We start from the raw sequence: 12,978 nt of genomic DNA, 5'->3' as shown, positions 1-12,978 counted from the left end.
GAACTTTCCTCTTAAATCAATCAAATAAATTCAACTGTTCATCATGTAAAGCTTCACACACACACACACACACAAACACACAAACACACACATACACACGCATGCACATGCATGCACATGCACATACATAAACTAGTACAGTGTCCTCATAGCAGTTTAAACACTTGAACAAGCCAGGTGTGGGTGGAGGACCTTTGTAGTCCCAGCTACTCAGGAGATTGAGACAGGAGGATCACAAATTCCAAGCCCTCCTGGGCAATTTAGCAAGAACCTATCTCAAAATAAAATAAAGAAGGAGCTGAGGGGGTTGGAGTTGTAGCTCAGTATAGCTAGATTGCTTGCCTAGTATGCATGAGGCACTGGGTTCGATCCTCAGCATTGCATAAAAATAAATAAACAAAATAAAAGTATTGTGTCCATCTACAACTTAAAATTTTTTTTAAAAAATAAAGAAAGAAAAAGAAGGGGCCGAGGATGTAGCTCAGTAGTAGAATACTTGCCTAGAATGTTCTAGGTGCTGGGTGAAATCTCCAGTACTACAAAAATAAATAAAAGCTTCAACAATAATCAGCTCATGGTTACTCATGTGTCATTGGTAGTCCCTACTTCTCTGTCTTGAGTCATTTTGAAGCAAATCCAGATATATCATACCATAAAGATTTCAATATGAAGAACTAGGGGTGTGGCATCATAGTAGAGCATTTGCCTAGCATGGGTTAAATCTCAGAGCATGGGAAAAAGAAAAGTCAAAGAAAAAGATTTCAGCATGCATTTCTAAAAGATAAGATTCTTTTTCTGCAGTTAAATTAATGATTCCACATCACTAAATGTCCATTTAATATCTAAGGTTCTCTAATTGTCTTACAAAATTTTAAAACAGGCTTGGGTGTCCAGCTCAGTGGTAGAGCTTTTGCTATCACATTTGAAGCCCTGAGTTCAATCTCCAACTCCAGCACTGCAAAAGAATTTTTTTTTCAAAATAATTTTGGTTTTTTGAATCAGGATCAAAATGTGTTATAATTAGTTAATATGTATCTTAGGCCTCTTTTAAACAATACTTTCTCTCTTTGTATAATTTATTTATTGAAGAAGCGTGGTCATTTGTTCTATAGAGTTTCCTGATTACAACTCAGGTAGTATAACAACATATTCCTCTAGTCCCTGAATCACTTGTGAATTGATAGATCTACAGACTCCATTCGATTTGGATTCTGACAAGATTATCTCATGGGTGTTATTATGTGTTTCCCTTAGAGGGCACATAGAGTCTGATTTCCTCTCTTTTTTGATATTAGCAACCATTGATTATCATTTCCTAGGTCCTTAACTGGACAACTTCTATGAAGACAAACTTCACATCTAGTCTTTGGTTACCCAATGATTCAGTCATGCAGGAAAGGCCAGGGAAATGTTTGCTAGATAGGAAAGAGATCCCCTCTCCTCCCCCTTAGTTCTTACATGACTCCTTGGCTGGATCTAAGAACCAATTAATACAATGCTGATGAACACGAGAAAAGCATACAAGTTTCAATAATTTTATTTGTATATAGGGATCTCTACATGACAGCAAAGTCCAAAGAAATGACCAAAGCAGATGTTTTTATACTTTTAAATAAAGAATAACAAATCTGTGAAAGAATGACAGAACAAATTGATCTCTGAACTAGGGATGTCACTAAGAAATATATGGGGGTTGGGTGTAAAAGCTAGTGGGAAACAAGGATTACACCAAGGAATTAATTTATTCTGGTTCATTACAGCCCCAATTACCAGTCTTAGATAATTAAGACTATTTTTCTGCCTTGGTAAAGAAAGGACACCTTTACTAAAAATCTTGGATTGGTGCATGTAGAAAAAGTCAGGCCAAATGGCTCTTTCTGAAGTTCCAACTCCTCAAGTGATTTTGGCTTGAAATCATCAACGTACCAACTTGGCAGAATTTCAAGATAGTGCATCTTTAACTTCTTCAATATTCTGTTTTCATTATAGTTTTCAAATGAGGAGCTGGTTTGCTAGTCTCTTTAATGGTAGACAATTAATTTTATTCTTCTATTATCATTATTATTATAAACTCATGGATTCACACAGAGTTGATGTGTTTCAATCCATTGCGGTTCTCTTTCCTGACTCCCATCTTTCTCCAGTTGGGGTGGGCCTCTTCAAGGTGGTTCCTGGGTGCTGTAAATCCAGCCTGGTCATCTTCCGCTGTGTCCTTGCTATCTGGTATAATAAGCCTTCCCAAGCTCCTCTTGCCCTTCTGCTGCCCCACACCTGAAATCAGCTATTTCTTCAAGAAGCCCTGGTTCCTTTCAGTGGGAAATGGTTAGTGACTTATTTTTAAAAATATGCACCAATAGCCAAAAATCATCAGATCTTTGAAGAAAACTTTCAAAGGGAAAGAGAAGACCAAAACAAACAAAATGAAGGAAATGGTAAGAAACAGACAATATAATAAAATGCTTTTAATTATATAAAAACTAATATCTTCTGATATATGAAAATTTTTGTATATAAAGTAATAATGAAACATGAAAATTAAAAGTACAATGAGGAAAATAAAAATTGAAGGTGTAGAAGATGAAATCGAAGAAAAATCTACCAGAAATTAGAACAACAAAACCAAGAAATGACAAATAGAGAAAATCAAAAAATGAGAGGATCAATGTACAAGGGCCAACAGTACATTAGATTAACAAAAGTTCTAAAGAAGAGAAAGGAGAAAAGGTAAGGGGAAAAAATAAAGGTAAATTAACAAAACAGAGGGCGAATCTTCAAATTGAAAAAGTTGACTGAATTCTCACGAGATACCTGTACACATCAGTGCAAGATTCGGGTCTGTTATTAAAGAGAAGATGAGAAACCTTCCAGAGCCTGGGGAAAAAAAAAGAGATAAAGTCCATTACAGAGGATGGGGAGTAAGAATTGCTTCAGACTCCTCAATAGCAATGTGAGAATCTACAAGACAATGGAGAAAGAAAGACCTTTAAATCCTGACTGACAATTATTTTCAATTCTGTATCAAAACTGTCAGTCAAGTATGGAGAATAAATCAGACATGCAATAATTTTAAAAACAAATCTACCATGTTCTTTTCCTTGGGAAGATACTAGAGATGTATGCCATCAAAATAAGCAAAGTAAATCAACAAAGGTGGAAACATGGGATTCAGAAGACAGGAGAGAGGAGAGAGGCAACCCCAGGTCCACAGCCAATAGGAGACCACCACTAGCCCCCTGGGGCAGGAGGACAGAGGTTGGGGATGAGGAAGAGGTTGGGAACAAATAGATCATCAAAATAATTTGTTGATGGAATTAGAAAATGGGGTTTGTAAGATGTTTAGAACTTTGGGGAAAAAACAAACAAATGAAGAAAATCAAAACAGTCATTCAAGAAAGGAAACTCTATCCAACTATGACTATTTGATTGATTCTTAGATGCACACTTCTACGTTCTAATCGTTCTGAAATCAGGATGTGTCCTGCAGTCATAACCATCCTAGAATCTCTACTGGCCAGACTTTGGTCCTGATGTAGTTGTCATTGCTGTGCAGGTGTGGGCTTGGTCATCATTCTGGTGCTTTAACTGGTCACCAGCAACCCCTTGACATTTCAGTCATTTTGAGATCATATGAGGAAGGAATATGAATCTGGGTTTGTCAGAAAACCCCCCTAAGCGCATTCTGGTAAGATCAGGAAAGTGTCCGCTAGGGTTAATCCCTAGCACAACCGGGAGAAAAAAAAAAAAAAGGAGGAGGATAAAAAATGTGCCAGCAGAATGAATGGGGCGAATGGCTTGGGAGACAGTCCTGGAGACCAGAGTGGCCCACTCTTTAGAAATACTACACCACTGACACCTGGGTAGTTAAAAAAAAAAAAATGATACTCCTCAAGAAATAAGCAAAAAGATAACAAAAAAGTGAACGTTTCAGAAGTGGTTCAGAAAAGACCATCACTGAATTTTAAGATTAAGGATACCTAATTTTGCTTCCGTTTCTTTTCTTTTTTTGTACTAGATCAATATGTCATAAAAATACATGTCTAAATAAGAGCACTTTCAATAAGTTTACATTAAAAATTTAGATGATCAGAGAGTTTGACTTGCAGTGTATTTTCTTTCTTAGTGGCTTATCTTCACTGAAATCTAGGGTATTAGCTGATAGAAGTGAAAAATTTATTTTTCAATATAATAATGTGAATATGGACATTGACTTTAATTAACATGAAATAATTGTAATGGGAGGATGGAAGAGGGAGGGAAGATAGATGTGCACTTTGGGACAGGATGAACAGAGATATGTAAGTGGGAAAATCTTTTTTTTTTTCTGGTGCTGGGGATTGAACCCAGGAGCACTTAACCACTGAGCCACATCCCCAGCCCTTTTTTCTTTTTATATACATTTTTTTTAGTTGTAGTTGGACAAAATACCTTTATTCTGTTTGTTTATTTTGATGTGGTGCTGGGGATCAAACCTAGTGCCTCACATGTGTGAGGTAAGCACTCTACCGCTGAGCCACAACCCCAGCGCCCCCAGCCGTTTTTATTTTTTATTTGAGATAGGGTCTAAGTTGCTAAGGCTGGCTTTGAACTTATGATCCACCTGCCTCAGCCTCCTGAAGCACTGGGGGTAAAAACTCTTTATAACAGGGAGTGAAAAGATGAAATCTGAGATAGATACATTCTTTTGAGAAATTCGTTTAAAATAAAATAGAGAACTAACTACAATAGGTAAAAGTTGTTGTCCTAGAGTAAGAGGCTTGGGGAATTGGAGGAGTATATGGCTAGGATTTTTATTGGTACATTTTTCATATATTTTTTTAAAACCCTGTGCATCATTACTTTGGTAAAAAAATTTTTTTTTTTCAAATAAAATGACTCCAAAAAGCCCACTCTGTGCTGTTATCATTATGAGTATACACATATTCTCTTAGGGCCAATGGGCTGACTCTCAGTAAAGGAAATATGATCACGAGAGGCTACTAGATGAAGCAGAAAGAGCTCTCTCAGAGCTGGAGTCCATTGTCTGGCTTTGTCTCTTGGGTTTGTGGCTCACTCGCTGCTAACCTTGGGCAAATTGTGCACACTCTCTGGGTTTTGGTTTGCTCACCTTTATGTTGAGCAAAAGGCCAACGCAGTTTCACTGGCTGTTTCCAGGATCAAAGAAGAGAGAGAAAAAAAGTCCCTAGCACAATTGTGTCCCATTGTTGAGCTCAGAGTGACTTAAACTTTTATTGTGCACAACTACCCCCTCACCCACCATTGGGGTTCTTGACCCCTCACTACAAACATGCTGACCACTTCAAAGTGCTCCTGTACTCAGGGACCCCGGGACCCCAGCAAGGCCTGCTAGCCTGCACAGCCCTCCTGCAGCCACCCGCTGCCTGTACTTTCCCTGGACATCTGCAGTGGCTGTGAACTTTGCTCTTCTCTACCCCCAGAGACTCCCAGGGTCCTCATGGATGTCCCTCTCCTCTCTCATCAGGCTTAGCCTGGGAGCTCATGGGTCCTGAGTCTTACATTGCTCAATTGTTTCTGTCCAGATACCAAGGGCCATTTGCCTTTTTCTAAGGTCTAGAAGAAGCAGGGGCCCAAAATCCAGAACTGGCATGGTGAGGTGAGCCCTCCCAGGCCACTCATGGGCCTGAAGAGAGGTCTCACCAAATTCACCGCAAGCTCCTGAATCCAGGGTCTGCAGGAGTCAGTCTCCTTCTGTCCCCCATAGAGGCCATTTCAGGCATGGGTGGCCCAACCTGGAAAGAAGAGAGCCCCGCTGTGGCTCCCTCTCCAGTCCCCTGCCTCCCTTCCCACCACCCAGCCCTGCAGCTCTGTGGGAGGGGACTAGAAGCATCTTTGTTAGCAATTAAAAAAAGCAGATGGCCTTTCCCCCTCCATTTGGATGGGAGAGCTGCTTGCTCAGGGCTCCCTGCCCCAGGACAGCTTGGCAGTTCATGTTTATACATGTGACTCAGAAATATATAATGAGCCCCACCCGGGCTATGGACATTGCCTGCATGAGAAGGGGATCACTTCTTGGAGAAAGTGGAGAAAATAGGTTTAGGGGGAATCCTGGCTGGGGAACGGCCCTCTCTCCTAATGCCTTGGGCACTTTGAAGTTGCATCCCCGAACACCTTACCCCAGGACAGTGTAAGTGATGCCACAGGGAGCCAAGAAGAGAAGTGCGGGGGGGGGGGCGGGGGGTTGTGCAGGGAGGAGCAGTTTAGGAAAGGGGAGTCCTAGAGACAGCCGGAGGCCTCTGGCATTGGCATCGGTTCTATAGCACACAGATGTATAACTCTGAACAGCCACTTTGAACCTCTATTTCGTCTGTGGTTAAGCGGAGGAAATACATACTTTGAAGTGTTATAGTGGGAAAATTAAATCTCCCATCTTTAAGGTTTGCAAAATCTAGCCTTTCAAGAGAGCCCCGTGCCGTATGTCCCACTCATTTGGGGGACATCTGACTCCTAATGGAGATACACTTTCCACCTCCCACTCAGGGCTTGGGGTGGTACTGAAGGTCCCTTTGGCCACTTACAGCTCCCTGCTGACCTGGGGAGTGACTAGGACGGATCACAGGAAGATAAAGCACCTAGAAGGTGCAGGACATCACCCCTGCCTCAAGCAGGCAGGAAGGTGTTGGGCTCAGGTGACGCCACTCGGCAAAGGCCTCTGGGTAAGGAAACCTGGCAACCTTCCCCGGCCCTCTGATGGGATGAGAGGAGCCCTTACCCTGCAGGCTGCCCCCAACCCTTTCTCTCAGACACTGACTTCTTCCTGCCTTTTGGGGGGGTAGTAGGGAGTGAGCCATGTGACATCTGTGTTCCTCCCACAGGCCACCGAGTGGGCCTCCAATGAGGACACACGCCGCTCTTGCCAAAGCAAGGGGAAGACGGAGGTATGTGGCCTTGGTGGTCCCAGGGGTCCTCTTTGGAGTAGGCAGGAGACTTATGGATGTGTGAATAAAGGGGCCCGGTGTGAGTGTGAGGTCACCTGCTCCAGAGGCTTGGATGAGCTGAGGGCTCCATGCACAGGAGAGAGGACAGCAGGGATGTCCACAGACACAAGCTGGAGGTCACAGCAGCTCCATGCACAGGAGAGAGGACAGCAGGGATGTCCACAGACACAAGCTGGAGGTCACAGCAGCACAGATCTGGGGACGAAGTGCTGGAGAATGTGGGTTGGCATCTATGTCTCGGCGGGTGGAGGGGAAGACCCTCAGCACCACACCTGCAGAGCTGTGTCCTCACCACTTTCCTTCTTGCCTCAGGAGGAGTGTCAGAACTACGTGCGAGTCCTGATTGTCGCTGGCCGGAAGGTGTTCATGTGTGGCACCAATGCCTTTTCCCCTGTGTGCTCCAGCAGACAGGTGGGCAGCCCAGGGCAGGCAGGCAGAAGGAAGGTCTGTCACCTGGGCACACAGCTTTGGGATGGGGTTGCCAAATATAACAGGAAAAAAACCAAACCTCAAATCAAAACTGAAAAGGATTCCCAGACTGATTCAAACTTCAGGAATTTTATGATATCTTAGAGTAAGTATGTCCTGAGCAATATTCGGGACAAATTAGTACTATGAAACATTCATTCTTTATCTGAAATTCCAATTTAACAGGGCCTCCTCTATTTTATTGTCAGCCTTGCCTTGGAAGGTGCACCTGCTAGTCCAGGTGAGCTCCTGGCAGAACCTCACCCTCCGTGAGGGCCACTCCTTCAGAGGGACTGTGGTGTGGGCAGTGACAAGGATGCTGAGAAGGGGAGAAGGCCAGAAGGACCAGGGACCTAGGAGGAAGCAGAACTCGGGGGTGGAAAGAACAGGCAGCCCCAGGCCTTAGGGAAAAGTGTCCCCTTCTTCTCATCGGCCCCAGGTGGGGAACCTCAGCCGGACTATCGAGAAGATCAATGGTGTGGCCCGCTGTCCCTACGACCCACGCCACAACTCCACAGCTGTCATCTCCTCCCAGGGGGAGCTCTACGCAGCCACAGTCATCGACTTCTCAGGCCGGGACCCGGCCATCTACCGCAGCCTGGGCAATGGGCCACCACTTCGCACAGCCCAGTATAACTCCAAGTGGCTCAATGGTAAGCAGCCCCAGGAGTGGTTCCCTCCTCACTCCTAACAGCTCTGCATGGGCTCACACTTGCTTCATTAAGGAAGAGGCCCAGGACAGGGCAGGTGTTTGTCCAAAGACCAAAGCTTATTGGAGATGGGTCCCAGATGAAATCACAGATATCCAAGGAACAAGAATAGATGGAGGACAGGCAATTAGGGAAGAGAGAATGTAGGAAATGGCTAGTAAAAGTGGTTATGGGAAAGAACCTATTGGGGGAGGAGTGATATGAACTTCTTGTTTCTTTGGACCGAATCCCTGCTTCTTCATTAACTAGCTGTGTTGCCTTGAGCAAGTACTTAACCTCTCTGTACCATGTTATTCTCATGTGTAATATAGGGATAATTCTCATACTTACTCATAAATCATAATGAGAATTAAATGGGTTAGTCCACATAAAGTTCTTAGAATATTGACTGGCACCCACCGTACAGCTATTATTATGGCTGTGCTTTTTACTGGATATGGAAACAAGATTATTAGAACCCTTGGGTCACCAAGCTGGTGGGAGGATAGTGTCAGGATGCCCATCTGGGAACACCAAAGTAGGTGAGTCTTCCCAACTCTGCCCTCTTCTTCCCTGCTGGTCTCACCCACCCCTGTTCCTCTCCGCTCATTCCCCAGAGCCAAACTTTGTGGCAGCCTATGACATTGGGCTGTTTGCATACTTCTTCCTGCGGGAGAACGCGGTGGAGCATGACTGTGGGCGCACCGTGTACTCTCGGGTGGCCCGCGTGTGCAAGAATGACGTGGGGGGCCGCTTCCTGCTGGAGGACACCTGGACCACATTCATGAAGGCACGGCTCAATTGCTCCCGCCCGGGCGAGGTCCCCTTCTACTACAATGAGCTGCAGAGTGCCTTCCACCTGCCAGAGCAGGACCTCATCTACGGGGTCTTCACCACCAACGTGTGAGTCCCTGCCCTTTGCCGCCCCTTGCCTGCAATGTCAGGGCCTAGCTCTGGCCTGACTTTGCAGCCTGGTGGGCTCAGACCGGCCCCTTAGAGTCCTTGTCTCTTCATGTATAAGGTGGGGTGGCTGCACCGGGTCCTCTGAGGATTCTGTGGTTTGCTGCTCTGGAGTGGTTAGCCCTTGGTCTGGGTTGCTGAAAAGGGCAGGTTTGGGCCAGATGTGCAGAAAGCAAGAGGAGCTGGAGCATGACTCATGGAGGGAGAACTTGCTGGTGATGAAAGAAAAGAATCCTGCCTTTGATGAGGAGGTGGCAGCCCTGGAGGGCCCTGTAGCCCCTCAGGGAGGCTCAGCAGGGATTCTCTATGGCCCCTCTCACCTTAGGACTCCATGACTTTGCTAAATCAGCCAGCAGTGTGTCCTGACAATCCCGCCATCACCTTCTGTCTAAACTGCACTGAAAACCACAGGCTGGGATTTGGAGTCCCTTTTGCTTCCTTTGGTGTGAGGAAGGGTGACCTTACAGAGATCGTGAGACCCTCTTCCTCCTCCCAGGAGACACTATCAGATCAGGTAGTTTTCACAGAGAGTGATGGATGGCACCAGACCAAGGCCAATATTTGCTGTAGTGGATGCTGTGCAGGGTTCTCTGTAAGGATGTTTGAAACCTGGGAGCCACAGAGCGGTTTCTGCTTGCAAGGTAGCAGGCCTTGCATGGGGACCAGGCTAGCCACAGAAATGACATTCTGAGGGAATAAGCAGGGACAAAGGTAGAGAGGCCACCCAGTCAGAGGCAGGAGGACAGGCATATAGCACAGCTCTCACAAGCTGACCAGGACCGGACCGGCTCTCAGCACCGGAGAGTGAGTAGCCGTGAGCAGCTAGAGATGCATCAAGAAAAAATGACGATGTCAGTGTGGATTGTAAATAGTTTATTTATTGTGCGTCTCCTCCATGTCAGGGGCTTGTCCCAGGGTGGACTGGGTACCAGTGAGCACAGGCAGGGGTGGCTCCATATTGTATATTAAAGAAATCTATTTGAATAGGGATATTGGGCTCCAGAGGGTACAATCAATATGCAGCAATGCCTTTAACAGCCAGTAAGGCGGCACTAGGGAAGACTTCCTGTAGGAAGTGACAGGAAGTGATGGGATGAGAAGACCATTCCAGCCCCAGGGAATAATGCACGCAAAGTTTTGGGATGGGAAGAAATGTTTTAGAACTGAGCAGAGAACAGTGTGGCAGGTGCTTTGAGAATGAAGGGGAGAAAGACAAGAGAGGAGGCTAGAGGTAGGACAGGGATGATTCTGTCCTAAGAGCCTTGGAGAAGAAGGGTTTCGATCTTTATCCTAAGGACAAGAAGTTACTGAAGGGTTTGAGGCAAGCAAGGAGAATGTTGGATGTGCATTTTTGAAATGCTCGCTCTGGCACTTGCAAGCCAAATGAATTAGGATCCTACAAAGGTTATAGGGAGACCACCAGGAAGACAGCTGGAACCAGGCAGAGGTGGAGGGACATAGACACATTTGGGACAGGGACCACGTGCAGAGACTAGAAGTGGACAGGTTGGTGTAGTGGTGTCATCTCTGTATTGTTCACCCCATGCTCATGGATATCTGTGATTCTGGGACTGAAAGGATCTTAGAGATCATTTGGCTCAGGGTGTCACAGGTTCCAGCATAAACCAGTAGATTGGTAACCAGCTATTTAATAAATAAATAAAGCAGGTGCTGGGTGAGGTGGTGCATGCCTGTAATCAAAGCAGCTCGGGAGGCTGAGGCAGGAGGATCATGAGTTCAAAGCCAGCCTCAGCAAAAGTGAGGTGATAAGCAATTAAGTGAGACCCTGTCTCTAAATTAAATACAAAATAGGGCTGGGAGTGTGGCTCAGTGGTCAAATGCCCCTGAGTTCAATCCCTGGTACCTGCCCCTCCCCCGAAAAGCAGAATAGAATGAAATAAAAATGCTCAATATAACATATTTAGTGTGGATTAGTATTATTTCATGAAACTTTAATATAGATGTGGGTATTATAGCAAGATGTGATGTAAAATATGTTTTATACTGTGGGCCAGGGACTAACATTTTAAAACCACTCACTATCCTTTCACCTCCCACTGGATAAGGGAACGGGATGAGGAGGTAGCCCAGAGGGACCCGCCAGTGCTCTTGTCAGTAGAACTTTCCCCAGGGGTTGCTGGGTGTGAGGACCACGTCTCCTTCTGTAACACCTGCAAGCTGCAGAAGTCACCAGGCTCATCCTAGGTTCTTCCGAAGCCCAGGGGATTGGGCATGACAGCTGGCTGCGTGACTTCAGGAGGGTGCTAGGGTCTACAGGGAGGGCAGTTTCCCACCATCTCTTGTCTTTCAGAAACAGCATCGCCGCTTCTGCTGTCTGCGCCTTCAACCTCAGTGCCATCTCCCAGGCTTTCAATGGCCCGTTTCGTTACCAAGAGAATCCCAGGGCTGCCTGGCTCCCCATTGCCAACCCCATCCCCAATTTCCAGGTACAGCCTCTCCTGCTTCCCCCACCAACTACCAGCCACAACCTGATACCCAACTGCTTACCCCAGATGAGCACCAGCCCTGTCTCTGCTGATCTATACCCATCACTGGGGTTCGTGATGGTTCCCTAACAGGAGGGTAACCTCTCAGACTGTGTGTAAGAAGGGGAGAGTGGGTGAGAGGTAGAGCCAGGGGACCTGCTCTGAACCACTTCTCACCCTGCCCCCAAGAGGCAGGGTGTGGGACCTCAGCTCTACAAAGTGTCAGGGGCTAGGAGAGCACTACACAAGCAAACTGCAGCCAGAATTTGGAGCTAGGGTGTGTTCATAGAGTGTCTAGCATGGGTATGTAGGCCTACAGGGTCTCTGAGTGCTGGAGTAGGTAAGGGCCAGTCATGGATAGTTGATCATCCCCCATCTTGTCATTAAAAGAGGAAACAAGTGGGCAGGTGAGGCTACTACTGATGGTTGACTTTCATGTCCATCCAACTCCCTGCCCCAGGTATGGTGTGGAGCAGGGAAAGACCTCAGGCTTTGCAGTCCAACACTCCTGACCCAGATCTAGCCTGTCTCTGTGTGACTTTGGGCAGATCACCCAACCTCCTTGAGTTTCTTTTTCCTTATCTGTAACTAGAAATAATGCCATTATAGAAATGCCTCATAGATATGTGCAAAGGTTGATATGCCTGGAAGGTAGTAGGTGCTTAATAAAAGGTGGTTTCCTTTTAGCTCGAATTAGAAGGCATAAGAACTTTAATGGAGATTTAGAAGAGAGAAAATAAAGCTTGGCCCAATGTGATGGAGAGGCACCTATGAAAGCATAAAATCACAACACACTGTCCACACTCAAATGATTTCTTTAGAGACAGTTCAGACCTCTTGGCCTTCCTCCTTTCTCTGGTTCCTCCTTCACCAATTTCCCAGCTTCATTTTCTCTTAGTTCCAAAGAAGAGGCGTTCTTCCCAGGAAAGAGGTCAGAGGACCCAGCAGCAATAATAGGTTCAATGGTGTCACCCGGGGCTGGGCAGGGCGGGGACTGGGGTGGGTGGGTCAGTGTTGGAGAATTAGCATCTGCTGGGAACACTGAGGAAGGGTGTGGAGACAGTATATTGGCAGCCCTGTGGCAGGGCTGGGTACATGTGACCTGGCTGCTTGGTTCCTTGAGACAGTGTGGCACCCTGCCAGAGACGGGCCCCAACGAGAACCTCACAGAGCGCAGCCTGCAGGATGCCCAGCGCCTGTTCCTGATGAGTGAGGCCGTGCAGCCAGTGACACCTGAGCCCTGTGTCACTCAAGACAGTGTGCGCTTCTCACACCTTGTGGTGGACCTCGTACAGGCCAAGGACACGCTCTACCATGTGCTCTACATCGGCACAGGTGAGCTGGCCGCGCCCATCCTGGGCTGCAAGTGGGGGAGGTGGTTGCAGGGCTGGGCTACGAGGTTCCCCATCCTTCAAGGTCACC

The 12,978-nt window shown here is 46.2% G+C and overlaps 1 protein-coding gene across 5 annotated transcripts in view; it reads left to right on the top strand.

Moving 5' to 3' along the window:
• Sema5b (semaphorin 5B) overlaps window positions 1–12,978 on the top strand; it is a 38,048-nt gene that overhangs the window by 14,746 nt on the left and 10,324 nt on the right. For 4 of the 5 annotated variants that reach the window (XM_077794796.1, XM_077794804.1, XM_077794800.1 and 1 more), the window contains exons 4-9: window positions 6,831–6,893; window positions 7,266–7,364; window positions 7,861–8,074; window positions 8,728–9,013; window positions 11,382–11,517; window positions 12,684–12,891. In XM_077794796.1, coding sequence (XP_077650922.1) covers window positions 6,831–6,893; window positions 7,266–7,364; window positions 7,861–8,074; window positions 8,728–9,013; window positions 11,382–11,517; window positions 12,684–12,891 — 1,006 coding nt within the window. Of the gene's footprint in view, window positions 1–6,830; window positions 6,907–7,233; window positions 7,365–7,860; window positions 8,075–8,727; window positions 9,014–11,381; window positions 11,518–12,683; window positions 12,892–12,978 lie in introns of all 5 variants that reach the window. The other variant, XM_077794792.1, reaches the window with a different exon arrangement.

This window comes from Urocitellus parryii, chromosome 2 (genome assembly GCF_045843805.1).
Source record: "Urocitellus parryii isolate mUroPar1 chromosome 2, mUroPar1.hap1, whole genome shotgun sequence".
Classification (NCBI taxonomy): Eukaryota; Metazoa; Chordata; class Mammalia; order Rodentia; family Sciuridae; genus Urocitellus; species Urocitellus parryii.
This window is presented reverse-complemented; position numbering and strand designations above follow the sequence as displayed.